The 23,378-nt window shown below is 42.2% G+C and overlaps 1 protein-coding gene across 1 annotated transcript in view; it reads right to left on the minus strand.

The window, feature by feature from the left end:
* Window positions 1-6,434: 6,434 nt before the first annotated feature.
* The window catches only part of Cdc5l (cell division cycle 5 like), a 38,115-nt gene continuing 21,171 nt past the window's right edge, over window positions 6,435-23,378 (minus strand). Inside the window, exons 12-16 of the mRNA XM_021217584.1 lie at window positions 21,633-21,713; window positions 21,100-21,342; window positions 18,079-18,276; window positions 7,546-7,758; window positions 6,435-6,859 (exon numbers count right to left, since the gene is read on the minus strand). Coding sequence (XP_021073243.1) covers window positions 6,755-6,859; window positions 7,546-7,758; window positions 18,079-18,276; window positions 21,100-21,342; window positions 21,633-21,713 — 840 coding nt within the window. The 3' untranslated portion in view covers window positions 6,435-6,754. The remainder of the gene's footprint in view (window positions 6,860-7,545; window positions 7,759-18,078; window positions 18,277-21,099; window positions 21,343-21,632; window positions 21,714-23,378) is intronic.

Here is a 23,378-nt window from a genome sequence, read left to right on the forward strand (position 1 = left end):
AAAAAAAAAAAGAAGCAGACACACCCCGACTTTGCGGTCTTCTCGATTTCCCATGTCCTAGACACCCCAAGATGTCAAACTCAATGCTGCCCCGTTCCTGACAATCCCCATACTTAGTCTGTCTCAAAAGGTAAGGTGAAGGTGACTGAGGAAGACACCCAACTTCAGTCTCCGGCCTCCACCTACGTGTGCACACACATATTTACACACTTGGCACACGCGGGGGGGGGGGGTACAGTGGCTCATTGGATGCAGAAGGTTCAGCCTGGGCTATCCTCCCCTGGCACAGCAGACAGCCCTGAGTGGAATGAGAGGAGTGGAAACACAAAATGCCACTGATCAAGAGGACCGACAGCCATGGATTGCTTCTCTCCATCCGGCAGGTTTAAAAGATGAAAACTTACCCACTTCTGTTTCTGGAGTCATACCTATTGGTATTTACTGTAGCAGGAGTTAAACTTGAGAAAGTAAAACTACTTAGCTCTATTCAATTTATTTAAAAGATTTATCTTGATTGTTTTTAATTATGTATGTCTATGTGTGGGTGTTGGCACATGAGTGTTGGTGCCAGGAGAAACTGGAGGAGCTGATCCCGTGGAGTGCAAGTCACAGCAGGCTGTCGTGAGCCACCCAAATGCATGCTGGGAACAGAACTTGGGTTCTCTGCAAGAGCAGCATGCAATCTTCACCAAGCCATTTAAAAAAATAAATAAAATAATAATAAAAACAATAAACAGTAGAGCAGAGTGAGATGAGCTCATCTGTAGGAGGACACAGCAGCCTCTGTGAGAATGCACAGCTATGCTGCAGGGGAGTGGAAAACCCACCAACCCCTGAGCATCCCACAAAACCCCACCAATCCTCACTCAGGAAATCTCTGCCCTGAGAAGCCCCGCCCCCTCATAAATCCTCTACAAGCACTGCCCTTCTGTCCAATCTGCTGCTGTCAGCTCCTGGGAGCAGAGGGCAGCCATCCCTGGATTTGTCCCTCCATACCTGGGACTCACCAACAAATCTTTTATGTATGGTGTGACTCAGACATCAAGAAAGAAGGGGAGGGGAGGGGAGGGGAGGGGAGGGGAGGGGATCCCCTGCCCTAGGAGCTGCACCGCCCCTGCTGAGGAGGCTTCCTCTCAGAGCTGTGTGGTTCAGGTTCTGGTGTCTCAGGAAGCCTTTCCACTGGGTACCTTCTCCTCGCAGAGCTGTCACTTCCTGGGCGTCTGAGTCCACAGATATCTTCCCATCAGAGCAGAAACACTTCCCTGTCTCAACCCTTCATCTTTTTGTGATGTACTGCCTTTTAAAGATGTGGAGGTGGACTATGCGCCTGGCATTCTCTCCTCAGATGAATTCATTTCTCATCCCTTGTCTAACTGCAATAGAGGGTGATTGATTAACAGAGACCTACAGCTGGCCAAGGTGGAGAGAAAAAAATTGGAGAAGGCTCAGCACTGAATGGAACATACAGACCATGACCCCTCTTCCCAAGGCTCAGGGATCATTTACAGAAGAGGGGGTGGAGACTGTAGGAGCCAGAGGCAGTGGATGGAAAGTATATGAAACTCTCAAAGAACTGATATATTTCTTAAAGATTTAAAAGTTTTTAAAAAGTTGAAGTTGTTGTTTTAAAAACAAAATCCCAACTGTTCGATTTACCAAATGAAGACCCAGGGGCCGGACGCTGTGGTGAAAGCCTGCTAGCTGAGAGAGACAGAGAAAGCGCCCAGCTGCCCTTCCTGCTCCACTGGACACCAGAGTGGCCGACAGGCACCCTCGGTCATGTGGTGGACCGATTTAAGAACTCTGGCCGAAAATACAGGCTTTTTTGGCCCGCTTCCCGCATCAGGCCCTCGGGTGAGGGTGGGAAGTCCTTCCTGGGTGTGGCTGGCTTTTACTCTCCGTGGGGCTGCGGGGGACAGGGGCGGCTGCTACTGTGGGCAGCTCCTGCAGCAGTGTTCACCCAGGCTGTAGCTCCTCGTGCTGGCAGGAGGCTGAGGCAGGAAAGGAGTAGCCAACTCCTGCAGTTCCTGTGGGCTGAGATGCGATGATACTGCCGCCGCTTTGATAGGAGCCACCATTTTGGTCAACTCCTGTGGGACATTTAGAGCGGCCACAGGCTGGGGAGAGAAGGAGGTGCCTGGTGCCGCTCAGACAGTTTTTGTGACACAGCGGCTTTTGTAGTATGCTACTCTGGGACTGCACAAATGCTAATCATAAAATAACCAAAGATTTCAGAAAAAAAAACAATGTCAGCAACTACATATATAATGGGGGAGACAATTCCTCAAGACATAATACTCCTTGCTGGATATATAGACTTATATAGATCTAGATAGATAGATAAGATAGATAGAGATATATAAGCCTCAAGACATCTGAGAAACAAATACACACACAATAATGTAAAAACAAGAAAAAGGTTTTGAAGAAATAAAGGACCCCAGAACACTTCTTAAAGATTCTAGGTCCCAAAACTCTCAATACATTCTAAAGCAAAAATTACACAAGCCATACTTTCTTTACAGAATGCAAAATCACACAAATAACAACATAACATTGTTTAAGCTAGCAACATAGAAGTATTTAAATAGTATTAATTGTTGAATCACATCTTGAAACCATGATAAAGTATTTATGAAACAAAGCTACTGCACACATGCAAATGGCCAGAATAGTCACACCATTCAGAGAAAAGCCAACGCCTTCAACACTGCATTTCATTCAAACAAACTGAACCCCATATTCTGAATGTTGGGGGTGAGGTGGGGAGTAACATTAAATGAGAAAAACATTTTAAAACAAAGCCACAATAAACCAAAACACCAGTTTTCTGAAGAAAACAAGCCCATTGGATACCAGGCATATGATCGGATACCAGGCATATGATGAAGAGCCCAGTAAACCTCTTCCCAGGAGCAACCCCGACTGAAGAGACTTCTGTTAGCCACTGTGTAAATTTCCAGAAGAAACCTTTTCAGAAAGAGAGGAGAGAGAGAGAGAGAGAGAGAGAGAGAGAGAGAGAGAGAGAGAGAGAGAGAGAGAATATGAGAATATAATGGAAGGACTTCTACACAGGGCTCTGAACTAGATCTCACAGGCAGTCTTTCTGCTGCTCCAGGGACCAATCAGAGCCCTGCTTTACACAGCTGTCCCACACTCAGCTCAGCTACCAAAAGCCCACAAACTATGGGTGGTAAAACAGTCCTAAGACCTATTGTGCTCATGTACAAATGCAAAGCTCCCACATAACAGAAGAAAGGCGTTCTCTAAACCACCACCAAGGCAACTGCACCTTGGGAGAAAAGCATCCCAGGAAGGATGTCACAAGCCACACGCCTGCCATCCGGACACTTTGGATTTGTCTTGATAGGGACTAATCCACTGTGACTCCTAATGTTCTGAAGAGACTCTTACGCATGTTGGTACACCGGCTCACACACATTTAACTTCTGTCCCAGATACCACGTTTCTAAGAAACCCTACCACTTGGCACATGCCTGCATTGGATGTCGTAAGCCTCCATCTTGCTAGGATACTGAGGATAGGGTGACAGCGGACCTACTGACCAGCGAAAGTGGTTCTGCTGCGACAAAGTCATGCTGGTGTTGAAGCTACAAGTCTCGGTGATTCTTTTAGGCTGTGAGTGCATCTGTCTACATTTTAAGGACAGTAAGTCTTTATTAAACAACTATTTAGCCCATATACTTTAAAGTCTACATAAAACACAAATGGACTATGAATCTTTCTTTTGTAAATGAATGTAACTGGCTCCAAGAGAGATAGATGGTTTCAAACTGGATAATCTGTTAAAGTCAACACCACGCCAAGTGAAAAAGAGCACGGCCTTAGGAGAGACTCCTAATCCAACCTTCTATAATTCAGAACCGAGGGAGACTACCTTCCTAGAGCGTCTGGGTCAAAAAGCCAACTTAAAAACACAGAAGACATCCCCACTAAAACCAGTAATAGAACAAGACTACCTGTTGTTTTCATTTGACAGAGTTCTAGACGTCTGAGCCAACATGCAGCGAAATTTTAAAAACATCACTATACAAAGATATCAAGTATTTCCTTAAAAGCCCACGAGAAGTTACCAGAAATGGTATGAAAGCTAAATGACTAGATAACAGGAAAAGAGACGTATGGTCCATTCCTGCACTAACCATTAAGGCCCCAATGGGTCTGCATCCACGTTCTGACCCAGGCAGCTTGTAACTTTAATTTTTTTCCATTCCTATTTTTAATGATGGTTCTTAAACAACCTTCCTTGTAACCCATCACCCACCAGAGGTAGTGGAAAAGAAAGGATACAAGGGAGACCTGTTTAGAAAGGTTCTTTGGAGCCAACTCCAGTCTGTGTTGTCTGGAAATCGGCAGTTCAGTTCACAGCTTAGCAGGCAGCAGCAGCTCATTCCACTGACAAACACTTCACAGATGCACCAGCAGTACAGTTCAGTAGAGTTGGGTTAGCAACAGTTAGTGACAATGACCTAGCAGAGACAGCCAGGCCTCAGCCTCAGCTCAAGTCAGCAGGAGGGACCAACAGGAATACCAGGAGTTCTTGGCTGTGGGTTTCGCATCAGGGAAGACGTGAGGCTCACAATCGTTGCAGCTAGCTGTCCCAGCAAGCCACACTCTGTCTCTGTCACTCCGTGGAGTCCTGCTTATACCCTCCAAACATCACATCCTTCATGTGCCTCGCCTCTGCACATGCGTGCAATCAGCCCGAGTCCTTGGAAGCGGCAACCAACTGTAGCACACCACAAGCTTTTTGGTTTGTGTCTCTCTATGGAGTCCTGACACATGCAGCTCAACAACGCAATGTAAGCTGAACCAATACACGGTACCCTTAGCAGAGTCCTTTATCACATGTCCTTGCTTTAGCAAAGCATCCTCTCTCCTGTGTCTGCTGCAGCGAAACATTCCCTCGTGTGTTTGCCCCAGCAAAACACCATCCAACTTTGCAAAGAGCCCTCAAGTTTCCACTACTGCATCAAGGCTCCTAGGGGAACTGGCTTCCTGTCCTCCACCCAGGCAAGACATTCCACAGTATGGCCACAGCAATGAACCTAAACCCATGGCTGACCTGTCACTCCTCTTCTTAAGAGTATTCTCATGACTTCCACAATTAAAAATAAAAGCCCAATCCCCTCCTATGTGGGTCCATATGGCCAGGCCTTGTGTTAAGGCCACTCCTAACACCGAAGCCACTGTCCTCTGCTCGCTCCTCCAAACATACAGTAGTAGCATGGGGCTGGCAATCCATCCTGGCGGGATGGTCCTTCCTGGATCTGACAAGGCCCTGGCTTTCTAAAATAGCAACCAAGTACTACCTCGTGTTACACCTCTTCAAAGTGACCTCTTTAGCCACCCTGATGTTGCCCTCTTTAATAGAATCTAAAATTCATGATGCTTCTTTCCCTGTGCACGTCTAGCATGCCCTAACTAATGTCAACAGCAAGAGCTCTGCTGTAACTACCACGCATCTCCAACACTTGATACGTATTTGGATTTTCACCATACATCATACAGCAACTCATACCTGTAATCCCAGCACTCAGGAGGTGAGGAGGGAGGATCACTTCATATTCCAAGGCAGAGTCGGGACTGTAAGTTCTAAACCAGCCTGGAATTCAGAGCTAGGCCTTGTTACAAAAAAAGCAAAAAGGTATCTGTCATTCTCAAGAGAGTTATGCTCAAGAAAACAGAAATAGAGCCTATTTTATCCATTGTCCTAGCTCCAAGATTCTGGCACAAGATGCTCATTTGACAAATACCTGGTAGAATGAATGAATGAATGAATGAATGAATGAATGAATGAATGAATGAATGCTTCCTCCTTCCTTTAGTCCCTAGTAGGCTATAGTCAGGCAGACATTTCTGCTAAGTCCAACCCACTGTTGGCAGACAATGTTGTGTTAGTTTTGTTGTTATTATCCCTGAAGCCTCAGCTTCCCAAGTGCTGTGGTCACAAGCCTGGACCACCACACTCTGCTACTAAGTCACCTTATAGGAGCTACTAAAGGTCATCCTCAAATTTCCAAACATATGGAAGTATATTAAGCTAAATGCAAAGCTTTACACAAAGTTTGATGTCCTTGTTAAATGAATCTTTAAAATGTCCGTTTTTTAAAATTCATGTAAAATATTAAAAGTCAAAAAAGGCAAATCTTTTGAGTTATAAGCCACAAGTTTTCATGTCAGTAGCCAGAAGAAACTTCTCTAAGGAGATCCTGGGGAGATAATGTTAGGTGTTACCAAGTCTCTCCATCTTGCCTGTGTAGAGAACCGAGCAGCAAGGACTGCCTCCTAAGGACTTACACTGAGTCAGGCGTCATCTCATTCCAGAGTGCTCATTACATGTGGCACGCAGTAAGCACAGTGGCAGGCTTGTGGGCACCCTAAGTATCTAATTACTTCAAACAACGGCTACACTCAATTCTTCACATGTTCTTTTTATTCAAGGGTTTACTCACAGGCAGTATTTAAAGTCAGGCTTTTTAAATTAAAGGCCTAAACTACGAAATTTTGTAAATATGACACTGGCAAAGAATGAGCATCTGGATAATTTAAACCCTCATTATCCCGGAGTCCAAGTTTGTAACACGGAACGCAAAGATCAGTATCATTCAAAACAAACAACTGAGAAACCACGGGTGCTGGACAACTTTGTCAATGAAGAGGAAGGTCAGTTCAGCCTTGCTGAGTAGGAAACCAGCAACTAGTTCTTCTGTGGCCGAGCATCAACTGTGTTTCAGAACTTTGCCTGTAAAGTCTCTTTCTCCATCAGCAAATCTGCATATCTCTGCTGAAGCTCTTTCTCTCGTTCCTGTTGCCGCTGCACATCTTCTTTTAGACACTGAAGAGAGAAAAATATTCCAGTTACTTCAAACCTAAGTCCACTTATGGCAGTCTACCTTACAAACAGCTGTGTGAGATCTCAGGTTCTCACAGTTCTCAAGAAGGCGATACATTTTACAGAGAAACAACCAACCAATGTCTTTGCTATAACACTAATACTGCAGCCACTCTTTGCTCTGGTTCTGTGATCAGCATCCTGTAAAACCTCTGCTGCATTGAAACAAACCTCTGCAATCTTATCAATACCCACAACAACACACTGCAAAAAGCCCTGACTGCCCTGAGGCTGGGCAGGGGCTAGAGTGCACACTAAGAAGATAAATCTAAACCCAATTTAGCAAAGGAGCTGATGTTCTGTGATGTGCAGCATCTTCAATCACAAAACTAAAAGATGCTGGTTCCCAGAGCCACATAAATGGCAAGTCACTAAGTTTCAAGGACACTAGCCACAAAATTGACTTATATTCTCTTACACAGTCTATCCTTAATACAAAAGAAACTGAGAAGAGTCCTCAGAGCAGCAGTCGTTGGCTTGATAGCCATCTAAGCATAGCCAGGTCTAGATCACAAAGTCAGAAACCCACTTCAATACTGACTTCAGAGATAACTGCCAGGAGAAGGAGAAAGAAAGGACTGGGTGCCTCTGCATAGTCCTCTGTGAAATCAGGCAACACATGCTGTTACCTCTAGTCTACGGGGAATAGCAGAGTCTTCATGTTTCTTGAGTTCTTCAAAAGTGCGTAGCTCCAAGTGAGCCTGCTCAATCTGGTCCCATAAGTCATTCAATTGTTTCATGAGCCCCATAGCACGAGACTGGTAACCACCAAGCAAAATTTTCATCTTCTTTTCCATCTTTGCAGCTCTCTTGGCTTCTGTTGTCATGTGACCCCTGTTTATCTGGGGAATTGGGGAAGGAGTGGAGAATCACATGAATATACATGAGAAAAACAGATTATTCTATAACAGGGCTAAACTAAGTACCTAAAGCAAAATACACCAGGGTTCCTCTCACCTTCACTGATACCATATGTAACACAAAACTGGCCTCAATAAGGAATTACCTTATACCCAAATATTCCATAACTTCACCCAAAATTCAATCCCAAAGCAGGCTTGAGTTTCAGAGCATGGGAAAACTGCTCTCTACCTTGTGCAAATGATTTCTGTGGTCATTCATCAGTCATTCTAGACCGCCACCTAGTCGTCTTCTTTTCCATAATAAAATTCACTTCAGTAGCACCCGTGTGTTCCCCCTCTTACACCGAACAATATTCCACTCAAGTACAGCAGGACACTTGAAAAATGGAAGTCAAAGTCAAGTAAGCCACCGGGGTGGGGAAGAGTACTACATGTGTGTGTCTGGAAATACGGGATGGAGCTAAAGTTACTTTAAATAAAGCTCCTTTAAATCCATCATTCTGTCAACATTTATACAGGTTAAGCTTTTATGCTTCTGCAATTGACGTAAACCCAAGTATACTGCTATTGTTCCTTATTTTTCTCTCATGGGTAGTAAATCAGTAAGTTCCCAGCATAATACATCTTCCAAGAGAACCAAAAACTACTGGTCAGGCAGGCAGAGCAAACAGTGGGTAAGAACCATGGGACTACCCAGCTGTTCTGATGGAGCTGTTAGCTGAACTCTGTGCCTCCATTTCTCCAGCAGTAATAAAATGGTACTCATTACTGACAGTCAAATATGAAACTGAAAAGAGATGATGTACACAAACGTCCCAAACACCCAGAAGCTGGCATAGAATAAGCAATGAACAGTTAGGAGCTGATTACAATGATTGCGTTATAGATATGAAGAGGCCAACCATTTCACTCCTCTCAGTAAAAGACTGAGACTTGAAAATCTTTAAATTCCAACTTCAACAAAAAACCTCTTGGGGGAAAGAGCAGAGAACAGCTGTGCTTTTTTTAAAATGGGCAGTGTGCCTTCTGCAAACCACCATATCAAATGACATACACTGGACCTCTGTTCTACAACGCAATACTATCAGAACCTAAGAATATTAGTACTCTTTGACTTGATGAGAAGATTTTTTTTTAACCATGAAGTTCAAATGAGGCGAAGGATCCCTGAGTACTTGGTTCTTCCCAGCATAAACCTAAGTGAAGACATGCTATGGCAGAAACATACACCCTGTTCACAGCAACACTATTACAACCCCATCACCTGCCCACGGTGTATGTATGCATGTATGTGTGTGTGTGTGTGTGTGTGTGTGTGTGTGTGTGTGTGTGTGTGTAAACAAAATGAGCTATTACCTACACAAGAGGGCAAGCAGCACACAGCCATAAAGCAGGGAAGTACTAAGACATGCTACTTGTGAACTTTGCAAAACACAATGTTTAATAAAAGCTGCCAATCACAAATGCCAACACAAGACATGACTTCACTTCTGTGAAGTACCGAGAATGGGCAAATCTACATGAAAAGGGACTAGTGCAGCCAACAGCCACACAGGTTGAGAAGAGGAATTAATTGCCACGGGTATAGGGTTTCTTCCTGGGGTGAAGAAAATGTCCTAAAGGTGTAGTAACATCTGCACTGCTCTGTGAACACAGGAGAAACAGCTATCTTTTTACCTCAAAGAAGAGGCTGAACAGTGGAAAGAGTCCTTCTGAGAGAGAAACAATCCGCAGTTCTTCTGTATAGAAGACAAGAGTTCTTTCTCCCTTGTCCCTGAGATCAAAAGCAGAACTTTCTGGATCTAGGTTCTAGAAAGGTAGTATGGAGAAAACTAAATGGCTCTCCTATGGGGCTCAAGTAATAGCTCAGCAAAGGACTCAGCACCCAAGCCAGGCAGCGCACAACCTCCTCTAAGTCCCAGCTCCAGGAACCCAAGGCCTCTGGCCCTTTTGGGCACCTGTACTAAAGTGTACATGTCCGCACACTACACACACATAACTAGAAATAAATAAAAATATTTATTTTATTTTGTGAACTATTTTAATTTTTGTCTCACAATGCAGTTAAGAAGACAGTATTTCCTCTCTTCCATGGCAAACATTTTTGGAGCACATCTTTTTTAACTAGTGATTTAGACCATGACTAAACTTATAATTATTTGTGAAGCTTTCCAAAATGACCAGCCCCAGTTTCTGATTCAATGGTTTCAGAACACTGTCTCCCAAGACCCCAGTAAGTTCTAATGAGCAGCCAAGATGAGGATCCGTTTGGATCAACAGAGAACTGGTTATCAACTGTCTTCTCAACCACACCCACTACATCAGTCTTCCCTCCACAAGAGTCAAGCAGCAAATTCCACAGAGCTACAGCAAGGTCTGTACTGTGTGTAACTCAACCAGTACTAGACTTCACTCACATGTGGGTTTCAATACACGTCCAAAAACCCTTAAAAGCATAGAATTTCAAGTTAATACGGTGTGTCTTAAAAATTAGTTATACAAATTAACATTTTCATTGGTTAAGATACCTCAATTAGCTTTATATTGACCACATTCCACAGATATTCAATTTCCAGCCTGGTTAATAGCTTGATACCTATGTGCAGAAGCCATTTAATTAGTCATCGTGGTACACTTAGCACTGAGTCCCCTGTCTCTGGGAATTACTTCACTCATATAGTTCAGCTGTTTATTACTCCCAAACCACCAGAGGTTTTAAAACTTCAAAGTTGTTAGTTTCTACTTATTGCCAACAATTACATTTCAATCACTTCAAAAGTCATAAAAATCTTCTGGCTCAACTACAGCTTTAGATAAAATAAACTGAAACACAACAAAAAAATTTTCACTAAGTAAATATATTGTGTCTGTGTGTGTGTGTTGTGTGTGTGTAGTCATCAGACATAAAAATAATTAAAAAGTAGCTTTTGGTATTAAATTTTAGCTTTTTAACATCTGCTATCTAATTACTAAAATGGGAAGGGAAATATCAGTAAGTTTTTAATACACAGCCTACTGACTGCTGAGCAAACTAGGAAACAAAGCCTGTAACTCTAAGACCTGAGATGTCAGGAGGTAAGAGCTGGTGGTTCAAAAGATAAAACTCTGACAGAAATCAGGCTGGCATCAAATTCATATCCTAGTCCTCTAGAAAATAAGCAAGCTGGGGACAAGGAAGGGAAGCTGGAGAGTGCACTGACACACGTGTGTAACTGAGTTCCAAACATCTGGACAAGGGGAGCTCAGCCAGGGTGCAACAGGGTGAGCAGAGAAGCATCCTCCTTTTCCTCCCTTTTAACCTCAGGCCCACCTCCACAAGTCAGGTGGACTTCGTTACACTGAATTTGGTGGAGAGCTTTTCGGCGGCTATCCAGCCTGTCTGTTATATATGTCAGAAACTGCCTGTGCAAAACTACTTAAGACAAGAAAAGTCCAAGGAGGTATTATCTTTGTCCTTGAGATGTGCAGAACTAAAAGGATCTAGTGCAGCCAAGTAGGATGACCTGTGTAGGCAGTTAAGGCTTCTACCTGTGAGAATGTACCCACCAACAGGAAGAATCACCCTCTATACAAACCACCACTCAGGCTCCCTAGCAAGATAAGCATCCATCAGGGTCTCCGAGAGCAGGAAGGGGATCTGAATCTAAAGCCAGCCTGGGTCACCAAGTGAGACCAGGTCTCAAAAAATAAAACACAAGCTGGAGATGTATCTATGAGGCAGAGCACCTGCCTAGCATGCGTAGGGAGGGCTCTAGGTTTACTCAAGTCCCAGATCCACACCACCAACACCAGATGGACTCTGACCAACAGGCTAGCCTTTAGTCAGCCTGCTTCCTTGGCATCCTCCCCATGTAAGCAGCCTGGACTGGAGCACAATGCTAATAAACAATGTCCTCCCTGGGCTGAAAGGAACAGGGAAGGAAAGCTTGATGCAACCAGACAACTCCCTTAAAAAAAAAAAAAAATAGACACATAAACAAAACATGAACTTGTATGTCTCCACATAACAAGAATTTCAATGCTTGAATGAAGCTATTAAGATTGTTAATTGTGAGGTTGGGAAGAGGTTAAGAGCACTGGCTGCTGTTCCAGAGGTCCCAAGTTCAATTCCCAGCCACCACATGGAAGCTCACAACCATCTGTGATGGGATCTGATGCCCTCTTCTGGTGTGTCTGAAGTCAGCAACAGTGCACTCATATAAATAAAATAAATCTTTTTTTAAAAGGATTTCTAATTGTTTATTCTAAAGAAGCTATAAAACTATAGAAAATACACACCGGAGATGGTTCACGTGGCATTTCACAACCTTGTAAGCAGTAACACACATAAATAAAACTGGTACTTAACAGATTTTACAAGCTACATTTTCCTGTAGAGTTTAAGTGGGAGTAAATGTTCTTTTTTTCTTAAAACTACTATTTACACTATTATGCTATTAGATGGAAAACATGGTACAAAGTCATTTCAGTTCAGTTTTAAAACTTTCCTTTCTTTATGCAGTGAGCTTACATATTGAAAGGTTGAGAGTGTGGATGGAGAGATGTTTACTGCTTTTGCAGAGGGCCTGGGTTTGGATCCCAGCACCCACAAGGAAGCTCACAGCCATCTGTCCCTCCAGTTCCAGGGGATCCAAAACCCTCTTCTGACCCTATGGGCTTCTCGGGCACATGGCACACAGATGATCAGGCACATTCACACTAGCACTCACCATCAAATTAAATAAGTAGGTTTTTTTTGTTTTGTTTTGTTTGTTTTTTGACACAGGGTTTCTCTGTATAGCCCTGGCTGTCCTGGAACTCACTCTGTAGACCAGGCTGGCCTCAAATTCAGAAATCCACCTGCCTCTGCCTCCCAAATGCTGGGATTAAAGGAGTGTGCCACCACTGCCGAGCAAATAAGCAGATTTAAAAAAACAAAGAAAAACCAAAAAGAGGGCTGGAAGGATGGCTCAGTGGTTAAGAGCACTTTCTCTGCTCTTCTAGAGGACCTGGGCTCCATTCCTAGACTCTACATGGAGGCTCATCACGATCATCTGTAACTCCAGTTCCAGGAGATCTAATGCCCTCCATGTCTACTAGACACACACATGACACGCTTATAATCAGGTAGCACACACACAACATAAAGTTAAATAAAAATTTAAGAGTATATGCGTGTCCACATGTGTACTGGGGTGACTGTATCTACAGAGGCGGCTTCTGAACAGTACACTTCTTTTCTTCTGAAGTCTCTCTATTTCTCTTACATGTTCTACAAAGCACAGGTATTATTTTTAGAAAAACGTCTAGAAATGTTATTTTTAAGTGCATAGAAGAGAAACTGTCTAAAACAGACTGGCCAGAGACCAATGGAAAACTGATGGTCCCCAGGAGATGAATCAGTGGACCCGTAAGTGTTTCCTCGGGTCATTACAAAGGGAGCTGTATGGGACTTATAAAAGTCTAATTGTTACTTTCAAGCTCACTGCGTTTGTTAAGGTTACTAAGCTTAAGTAATTCCAAAATAAACACATTCTCCTTGGGTCTCCTATGCTGTCTACAGTTTAAGCCCATTCCAGTGAGGCTCAGAAACATTCAGAGCATCCCTCACTGAAACTTGCTTAAGGATCAGAATATAACCTTATATAAAAAGAGGTTTAGGGACACCCAAAATAAACACACAGCAGACGGCAGCTCACTGCCCAGTCCATCACTCAGTTACATGATCCTGTCAAAGTAAGGATGGAGTTCAATCACCACAACACGCTCAGACAAGTACCTCTCCCTCCATCGCCACACTCATTATTAGCATCAAGTTTTTCCAATGACCCTTCCCTCTACTGATGAGATGCAGGTTCAAGTGATTTCCGCTGGCATCTGTGAGTCTTAGATAACAAGCAAGGCAGTCAGGCACCTGACAGAGCCCCACAGAGCATGTTACATCCTCAGATTAGGAGATAAAGCACAAACTCAACTCATGCAGAGGAGGACTGAGCAACATGGCTATGCTGCTCAGTCTCTGACCTGTGTCCAGCTCTTATCTGAGTTCTTGCTGGAGACAACTAAGAAGTCTGCCAGTGCCCTCAAGAGGCATGACAGATGACAGACAGCAGAACTGGGGAAAGAGAATTATCAAGGACTAAAGAGTCCTCCTCTGTACCCTGTGCCACCTATTCCAGCCATCCCAGCCTCAGGAAATCAGATGAACAGCTATAGACGGATTTCCAGCACAGATGTCTCTAGCCAGCAATGCCGAACAACTTAATCCTTAGCCTAAGTTTTCACTCTGGGGTAACAAGTGCATCTTTTCCTGTGTTAAAATATCTGCCTTTATAATGAAAAGCACTGAAAAATGGGATCTGCAGTACAGCCAATTCTGCTATAATGTAACTCTCAGAAAGTCAGGGTCCTTGGCAGAGCTTTAAGAAATATACCAAGAAGGCCTTTAAATTGCTACCTCTGTTCTTTAAGCCACTTATTTCCAAGAAGTCAACATTACCTAATATTTCTTGACTACATTGACTGTGCAAGGAACATATGGAGAACAGTGTCCCCACTGGGCCTACCTCTGAGGAAGCCTTTCCATTTTTACAGCTAACATGACAAAACCCACTTTCTAGCCAAGCTTCCTCAACAAGCAGTGTAGTTACAATTTCAAATATTATTAAACTTAATGGCAGGGCCTAATTCTGGCTTTTCATTTCACTTCTGCTCCTAATGGAAACTGCTTCACTCAAACTAATTGTGTCTTCAGATGATTTCCTATTTCCACTCAAAGTGGAAACAACTTAAAACACTTCAAATTCTCTTTGCACTTCCCAAACACAGAAATGACTGAATGCTAGCATCATGCGAAAGTGAGGCCCTCTGCTAGTGCTTCCAGGTAACCCAAAGCCACAAGAGTGACACACACATCAGCCTTATTCCCTGTCACGTGTCCAGGCTAGAGCAGTGTTTGGGACACAGCAGTTATCCAGTAGTGCTCCTAAATATGTGAGGAAGTAAGGGAAAAGCACTTGATCTTTAACAATTGGGTGGAAGTTTTTCTACAATGAATTACAGCCATCCCTCATTTTCTAAGTCATGGTGAGGAACAGAAATTGAGCCTCTCTGTTACTCGGGGAATACTAGAGACAGTAAAAGCTCTAACCTCCCACAGGAGCTCCTAACAGCCCCAGAAGTTATTCCAAGGCTGGGACTTTCTGCTGCATGTTAAATGCTTCTGTAAGCTGTCCTTGCACAACTTTCCTGAGCTCTTATTTCTGCTTGCCTCTTTACAAACAAATGTCTGACAAGGTTCCAGTTAATTCTGCCTACAATGCAAAATAGAATCCCCGAATTCAGTTACAATGCAAACCTGTTCCCACTTACTTCTGATCTGTGACTACAATGCTTAACAGGTTCTGAAGCACATCCAACCATGTGCTGCATCAAATGAGTTGATTCTATTAGTTTTAAGTATCTCTTTTTTAATGATTTATTTATTTGCTGTTATTTCTATGAGCACTGGTGTTCTATCTGCATGTAAGTCTGTGTGAGGATATTAATCCCCTAAAAATGGAGTTATAACAGACAGTTGTGAGCTGCCATGTAGGTGCTGGAACTTGAACCTGGGTCCTCTATAAGAGCAGCTGGTACTCATAACTACTGAGTCCCAGTTTTAAGAATCTTAAGAACATTTAAAAAAAAAAGTGCCAAGTTACAAACATTAAGCCTGAGTGGTGGCTCAAAAAAATGAGAAACAGTATAAACTCCAGAGGGTATTTTTAAGTACACTTAGGAAACACCAGCCATGACAACTCTGCATGTTTTCTTGCCTGATGGGCTTGAGATGGAGCCACAATTGGGATTCACTATTCCAAAGTTCATGGCAGCAAAGTCAAACATTGGCAGCCATGGTGCACTGTGCTTGCCCACCTCCCTGAGCCTCGAGTAGAGGGTTAGCAGTTAGTTTACACCATCTAACTACAGTTCCTTCTCACAATCAACTCTGAATGATGTTTATAATTAGCAATCAACTGAGATGACAAAAGACTCACCACAGTTGAAATAAAGAATTTATATATTTCAAACCAGTAAACTGTTGTCGTCAGGAGCTCTGAGAAATCTAGCTGTGAATTATGGATGGATACACACTAAATGGAAGCTTTGTTTATTTGGATCTCTGAATTGCTTCTCTTCTTCCTGAAGACTTAATAAATGTTCTTTTGGAATAAGAGTTTACTAATTGAAGGATTTGATTAAGTATTCCTTAAAATTAACTAGCTGGGTTAACAATAAGCCAAGTTACCCAAGAGTCAAAAAGAGAAAAAGTACTTTAAGACTGTTTTATGAATATTCTCCCAACATCAGCAATCCTTCAACAAAAACAGTTCAACAGAAGATTTCAGTCCTGGTATGAAGTGAACAAAGAGAACCACATGTTTTTAATGACTGCTCACAACAACCCAAGTACCTCTCCAACATAAAAAAACAGCAGAGGCTCGCTCTGTGCTTTTCCCTTCAGAATTCTCAGGGCTGATCCAACAGAGAAGAGTCACTCGCACTGTGACATTTGTTTGCTGTCATGAAAGTTAGCGCCTCAACAGAGTAAGCGAGATTCGGGGAGACTATCCTCTTTATGTTAAACAACATTAAAATGTCCTTGATCTGCAGCAGAGAGAGTTTACCCACCTCAAACTGAGAAGATTTTCAAACAAAGTGAGAGATTGAAGAATTTATATATAAATGTTACAAGGAAGCATTCCAAACAGCCTATCAATCAATTACAAAGTTGGCCTTAGATCTATAACAGCCATTTGTAAGAAGTCTGACGACACTAAGTATAACCTACAATTTAACCACTCCTGTTCTGTCTCCAAGAGTTTTCATTATGAATTAAAACAGAGAGCAACAGTGCCACCTGCTGGAAGTCATAAAACTACAACACTCATGGCCCTGGCACTGCAAGAATTACATCAGAAAGACTAATTTCCTAACTCAAAAAGCACCAAGGCATGACCATAAGTGGTCATAAAGATTAAGGTATTCATATTAGAAGATGCTGTTTTTTCCTGTTCATTTCTCTAGCTCCAACATGTCCTAACTACCTCAAGTAATTCTAATATCTAGATTTAACCCTAAACAAAAATACTCTCAATAAATTTACTTTCTATAAAGAAAACTAACATGAAAGAGGAAGCTTAGGTCATTTTCTGCATCCAGTGTCCTGAAGAATCCCTTTCCCATTCCCTGTTCCATCTTGGCCTCAGACAAATCCCTAAAGACCGTGAGTAAGAATCTAGAAAGCATGCTGTGTTTGGTGGCTCACACCTTTATTCACACTTGGGAGGCAGAGGTAGGCAGATGTCTGAGCTTGAGACCAACCTGATCTACACAGCAAGTTCTAGAGATAGGCATAGTGACACAGTACGACCCTGTCTCAAAAAAAACAAAAACAAAAACAAAAAAAACAAAAAAACAAAACCCAGAACCCACAAGGTAAGTCTGTGAAGCACAATTTACATGCCACTGGCAAAATGTCTGCAGAGATTCTGGAATTCAGACGATGAACATTATATTAAGAAACTGCATGCCAAGACCTGCTGTTAATAGGCTTCAATGCTTCACAGACATAGGAAATCACAGAAGCCACTGTCTACCTAACAGCTCCACTCTAACTCAAACTGCAGGCTACACAGAAACGTATTGAGTTTCTGTCAATGTCGGGGCTCTGTGAGCTATAGATCAAAACTCCCAATGCTGAGACCTCACTGACCCACCTTGATTTGAGCGACCAGCCTGACTTTAGTAACTCCTCCCTCCCTGATTGAGTCCTCCACAAAGTGTTCAAGAACTACAAAGCAGGGGCTGGAGAGATGGCTCAGAGGTTAAGGGCACTGACTGCTCTTTCAAAGGTCCTGAGTTCAAATCCCAGCAACCACACGGTGGCTCACAACCACCTATAATGAAATCTGATGCCTTCTTCTGGCTCATCTGAAGACAGCTACAGTGTACTTACATAGAATAAATAAATAAATCTTAAAAAAAAAAATTAAGCGATCAGCTGTCCAGGCCTCGTTTACTTAAGTCATCAGAGGTATTAACTGGCTCACAATTTCAATTGAATTAGAATTTTAAAAGGATACCAAGGGCAAAGAAGATGGCAGGTAAAAGTGATTGCAGCACAAACCTGGCAACAGGAATTCAAGGCAAACCCCACTTAGAAGGAAATGAAAGAACTGCCTCCACACAGCTTTCCTCGAGCACTTACATACACATCATACGCACATACACACAATAATTATCAATTTTTAAACATATAAGCAAATAGATACCAACCTCAAGTCTCTTTTCAAGTGATTCAATTCTGTCCTTTTTGCTAGCAAGATTAGCACGAGTGTAGCGGCTCTGAGCAGGAAGATAGAGGACTTGACTGTAGCATTCCTCCCACACCTGGTTGTAAGCTTCACTGGAGAGTTCGCCATGGCTCATTCCTTGTTTGACCACTTCCATCTCTTGTACCAGAGCATCCTGGGCCTGTTTACAGTAATAATTTAAGCTGAAGCACACACTTCCCACCACCATAAAGCTCAAGACTAGTTTATTTCCCTCCTTCCTTAAACCAATGGTAAGGTTTGGTTGGTTGTTCTCTAGAAGGGGATGGACAATACCTGAGTTAAATAAATTAAAAAGCCTCTAAGTAGGGGTTAGGGAGATGACTCCGTGGGTCAGAGTACCTACTTTGCAACCTTGAAAACCTGAGTTCGAATCCCCAGAACCCATTTAAAAGGGGGACGGGGAGAAAACAACAGACATGACCATGTGCCTATAATTCAGCTCAGTGAAAAACAGTATAAAATATATCCTATGTCTCAAGGACATAGAGCTGAGAGTGATAAAGATAACCTATGTCCTCTAGCATGTACATTGGCATATACACATACAACCAACACATACAATGATACACAGAGAAAGAAAGATCTAAGGGCTCCAAGATAAACTGATTTTTAACATCAAGCATCCATGGTTCCCCAAGAATACCTGCATTGCTATTACTCATTATACAGCAACATCTCTCAAGTACATACCAGTCACTATAGGTCAGAAACTAGACAACTTTCATTATCTCCAAAAACTTTAACCATGGCAGATGTAAAGCAGAAAGATCGTTGAGAGTTCAAAGCTAGCCTAGTCTACAGAGCAAGTTCTAGAACCAGGGTGGCATAGTAAGACTTTCTCTTTAAAAAGAAAAAAATATAACCACTTTACAAACTAGCCAATATTGACTTCATTTTAAATCTAATGAAACTAATGAACTCAGAGAAATTAAACAACTTGTCCAGAACTGTACCAGTAGTAATCAGATGAGGCAGAATCTAAGCCAAAGGCACCAATGCTGGCTTAGGGGTGCTCCACCCCCCTTCTACTCATGATGTCCCAAGGTGAAAGGGATCCCAGGCATCTGACAAGCTTCTGCATTGCAAAGGAACACCACTGGTGTCACGAGCGTGACGTAAGTAGACAGTGGAGCTTAAACCAGAGTTCTCTACTAAGGAAACACTTTTAGATGAAAGAGTAAGAGAGAAGAAACTGAGCTGGCAGGCTAGGTTCAATCACAGCGTCCCTGTTTAAGTGGCTGCCTGCAATCCTTAACTCCTCTGAGCCCAATTCTCAACTAAGATGGGCTAATGCTCTGGGTTACAAGACAGCTCAGCAGGTAAGGCACTAACCACTAAACATGACAACCTGAGTTCAAAAACCTTAATCCAACATAGTGGAAATGACTCATACCATGTTGTCCTCTGAACTCTACAAATGAACAACAGCACATCCCACTCAAACACACACACAATGTTTAAAAAAAAAAAAAAAGTGTAGTTTTAAAAAACCGAATAAAAAATGTTGTTCGGTTTTTTGTTGTTTTTTTGTTTTGTTTTATTTTGTTTTGTTTTGTTTCTCTGTGTAGCCATGGCTGTCCTGGAACTCACTCTGTAGACCAGGCTGGTCTTGAACTCAGAAATCCGCCTGCCTCTGCCTCTGGAGTACTGGGATTAAAGGCATGCGCCACCACGCCTGGCTAATAAAAATTATTTAACAAAGACTTTTTATTCAGGGGTTGGAAAGATTGCTCAGTGTTAGGGAGAACTTTCTGCTCTTGCAGAGGACCTAGGTTTAGTTCCCCACAATCACCAAGTGGCTCATAACCATCTTCAACTCTAGTTCCAGAGGATTCCATGCCCTCTTTTGGCCTCCACAGGCATTACACACAAGTAGCATACAGACACACATTCACGCAAAACACTCTTACACATAAAAAGTAAATCTTAAAAAAAATAAACAAAAGAATCTGCTAAGCAAATAGCTGCTTTAAACAGCTTTTAGAACGAAGATGAATATAAACAGATAAACCATGGAACATTGTTTCAAATAATCCCATCAATCAATTCAACTCTCACATCCAGTGAGGACCTCTTGACTGAATCACAAAGTGGCAGAGAGCTTCGCTCACAAAACAACTAGCCCACTCATGAGGACAGAGCCCTCAAGAACTAATGACTTCTTGAGAGCCCACATCTTAATACTGCTGCAATGGTAATTACTTTCAATAGGAGTCCTAGAAGAGATAAACAAACCATTAGCGCTCACAACTAGAAACTGCTTACTTAGTACTTACACTAAGTAAACTCATACCTTTTATATTAGTCTAAATAACACTTAACTACTAAAGGCATTCAAATGAAGACTTTAGCACAGGAAAATAGCAATCAACGAAATTCTCAACCATGCCAACACCACCCACAAATTAAAACTATCCTGCTACCAAAGCCTCTGTAACTAATAACATACAGAGTATTAAAAGCATATCCTGGAGGCTAAGAAAACAGCTCAGTGGGTAAAGGGCTTCGCTGCAAGCACAAGGTACTGAGTTTAGAACTCCAGCACCCACATAAAAAAAACCCACATACAGGTATACCCCTGTAACCTCAACACGAGATAGCAGGGTAGTCCAAGGGGACCCTGCAGCTTGTCCAGCCATTCTAGCAAAAAATGGCAGATAGCAAGCCCCAAATTTGGTAAGAGAGATACTGTCTCAAAAATAAGGTAGAGAGCAACAAAGGACAACACCTGACAGCACCCTCTGGCCTCTGCACCATGCACATGGGCTCGAGCACCCACACTCACATACTACATACAAATGAAAAGAACATATTCTTTGCGTAACATTTCACATGACATTCATTTCCCAGTCATACTTCCTTTGGTTCTGAGTAGCAATGTAGCCACATTAAATTCTGACTCTGACACACAGCATCTAACAAGAGCTGAAATGTCATAATGGTGAGGCGCCTATCAACCCACCTTTTTCAGATCTTCTTTGGAGAACTTCTCATAAGGGCTATGCTCAAGATAGGTAATGTGCTCTGAATTGTTGGTAGCAAACCCAACATTTTTTCCTTTTTTATTTCCAGATGGTTCGTAGGGATGATGTAGAAGATCATAATGAAGCATCGTAATCATCTCCTTTTTGATCAGTTCTTCACTCTTCTGTAAATCTGTTAGAGGTGGCTCTACATTTAAAGGTCTTAAAATAGTTTCATTTACCTAAAATTTTAAAACAAGCAAAATGATCAGACATATCCGCAATATCCTGTACCTACTCTTTCAGCATAAACTAAATAGCACTTCCATATTTTCAAAAGCAATTCTCCCCCTTCTTTTAAATCCATAATGGTACTAATGCAGTATTTTCAAGAACGGATTTGAGAACTACTTTATTCTATTCAAAAAAGCAGAGGAAATTTTGTTATAGTCTTTATGAATGAGATTTTTTAAAAATACACTAAGAGCAGGTAAAGAAAGAAACTTCATAAATCAGAAATTGCACCACTTACTTCAGACGGTCTGGGTAGATCCTTCTGAACGGCTTTGTGCATTCGTTTCATTTCCTTTGCACGCTCAGCATCTCGGATGGCCTAAAAAGGGAATTTATATCCATTGCTATAGCTATATAGCAATTGACATTTCTGATCTCTATATTCAAAAGCTTAGAATCTATAGAACTTTGTGTAGAGGTGTAGAGGTAATGCTGAGGCTCCAGGAATCAATCTATTCATTCTCATTAACAAAAGACCTTAAGGACAATGGAAGTGTACTAGCAAGATCTCCAGACTTAAGTGGCTCTGCTCACCAAGTAACCACCCTTCTTGTCTAAATGGCAATCGTAAACATAGAAGAGATTCCCACAACAAAACTCTGCTTTCACCCAAAGCTAAAGTCAGTCATTATTCCTTGACCCTCCAGTTACAATGGTGTGACAACACATTGTAAACTCCACGCCACTTCTAAAAGTCAAGTGAGTGTAACTGGAAGTATCTGCAAGATCAAAACAACAAAAAACAGAAAGTATCCACCTCTGCTCCCCACATTCACTTCTTTCCCTGCAAGATGATTTATCTCCAGGTTAAGTTTATCTCCACAGCAGCCTCCTCCGCTACAGCCCACAGGCACTGAGGCATCTGGTGTTATAATCAGTGATGACATCATCCAAGTTTCAAAGAAAGAAAGAAATCAACACAAGAAATCAAAAAAAGTTGTTCTCTTCCTTTTAAGTGATGATATAAAAAGCAAAAACTCACAGAAGCAGCAATGCAAACCACGATGGATGGCATCTGTGATCCTGTGGACAACCACTACCTCTCTTTTGTGAAAGTGCCACCCTAGTCACCAGCCTACTCTGTACAATGCCACACGGACACAAGAGTCTAGTAAGAGAGAAGTATCTATAGTCTAGGCTTCTGAAAGTACAGCACCAGAAAGTAGGACTAGGCTACCTCCAAAGATGCTTTTTACAGGAAGTCTGCAGGCTGAGGAAGCAGCCCTGATAGTCAGCACTTGGGCACAAACCAGGCAACAACGGAACAATTCTACTTCAAGGAAAATGTCAAGTGCCATGTGGGCCTTAAGGAAATTTCATTTTTCTCCAGTTTAGTTCATTGGAATAGTACTGGATTTTTTATTTGTTTTCTCTCCCCACTAGGCCCTCTCAAGAACTGAATGAAACAGGTAACAATACTCAAGCAGCCTGGCGATGGCTGCCATTAAACTTACAAAATTAATAGTATGTTTTGCTCAAAGTACACACTACAATTAATGTGACTGTCAATGTAAATGGCTTAGAATAATACAAAAGGCAAACTAACTTAATAACCTGAAAGTATTAGCCATCGGCCAGAGTCTGAGTTTTCAGAATTCTTCAGAGGAACCCTGGCTACAGTTCTGTGAAATGCCAGAGCACTGAGGCACCACTGCCATGATTATCCTATTTCTGACATAGCAGCCCAGATAAGACACTATGTGTTAAAAGCGCTTTGTTTTGTAACGAATGTAACCTTAAGGAATGCCAATTAAGTTGGGCTAATCATGCTATCAACTGATCGAAATGTCTCAGTTTCCCTCACCTGCACAGGAACAGTTGTGGGAAAGTGCATTTCACAAGTTCCATTACTGACTAGGATAGAAGCCTAACCTTTACTGCACAGCAACACTAACAACAGTGTTAATTCATTCATCATGTCAGTTCCTTAGTAAAACTTTATCCAACAGTTTAGATCTCAAACTCTGCACCCTCACATCTGCCC

Source organism: Mus pahari, chromosome 18 (genome assembly GCF_900095145.1).
Source record: "Mus pahari chromosome 18, PAHARI_EIJ_v1.1, whole genome shotgun sequence".
In the NCBI taxonomy this organism is placed as follows: domain Eukaryota; kingdom Metazoa; phylum Chordata; class Mammalia; order Rodentia; family Muridae; genus Mus; species Mus pahari.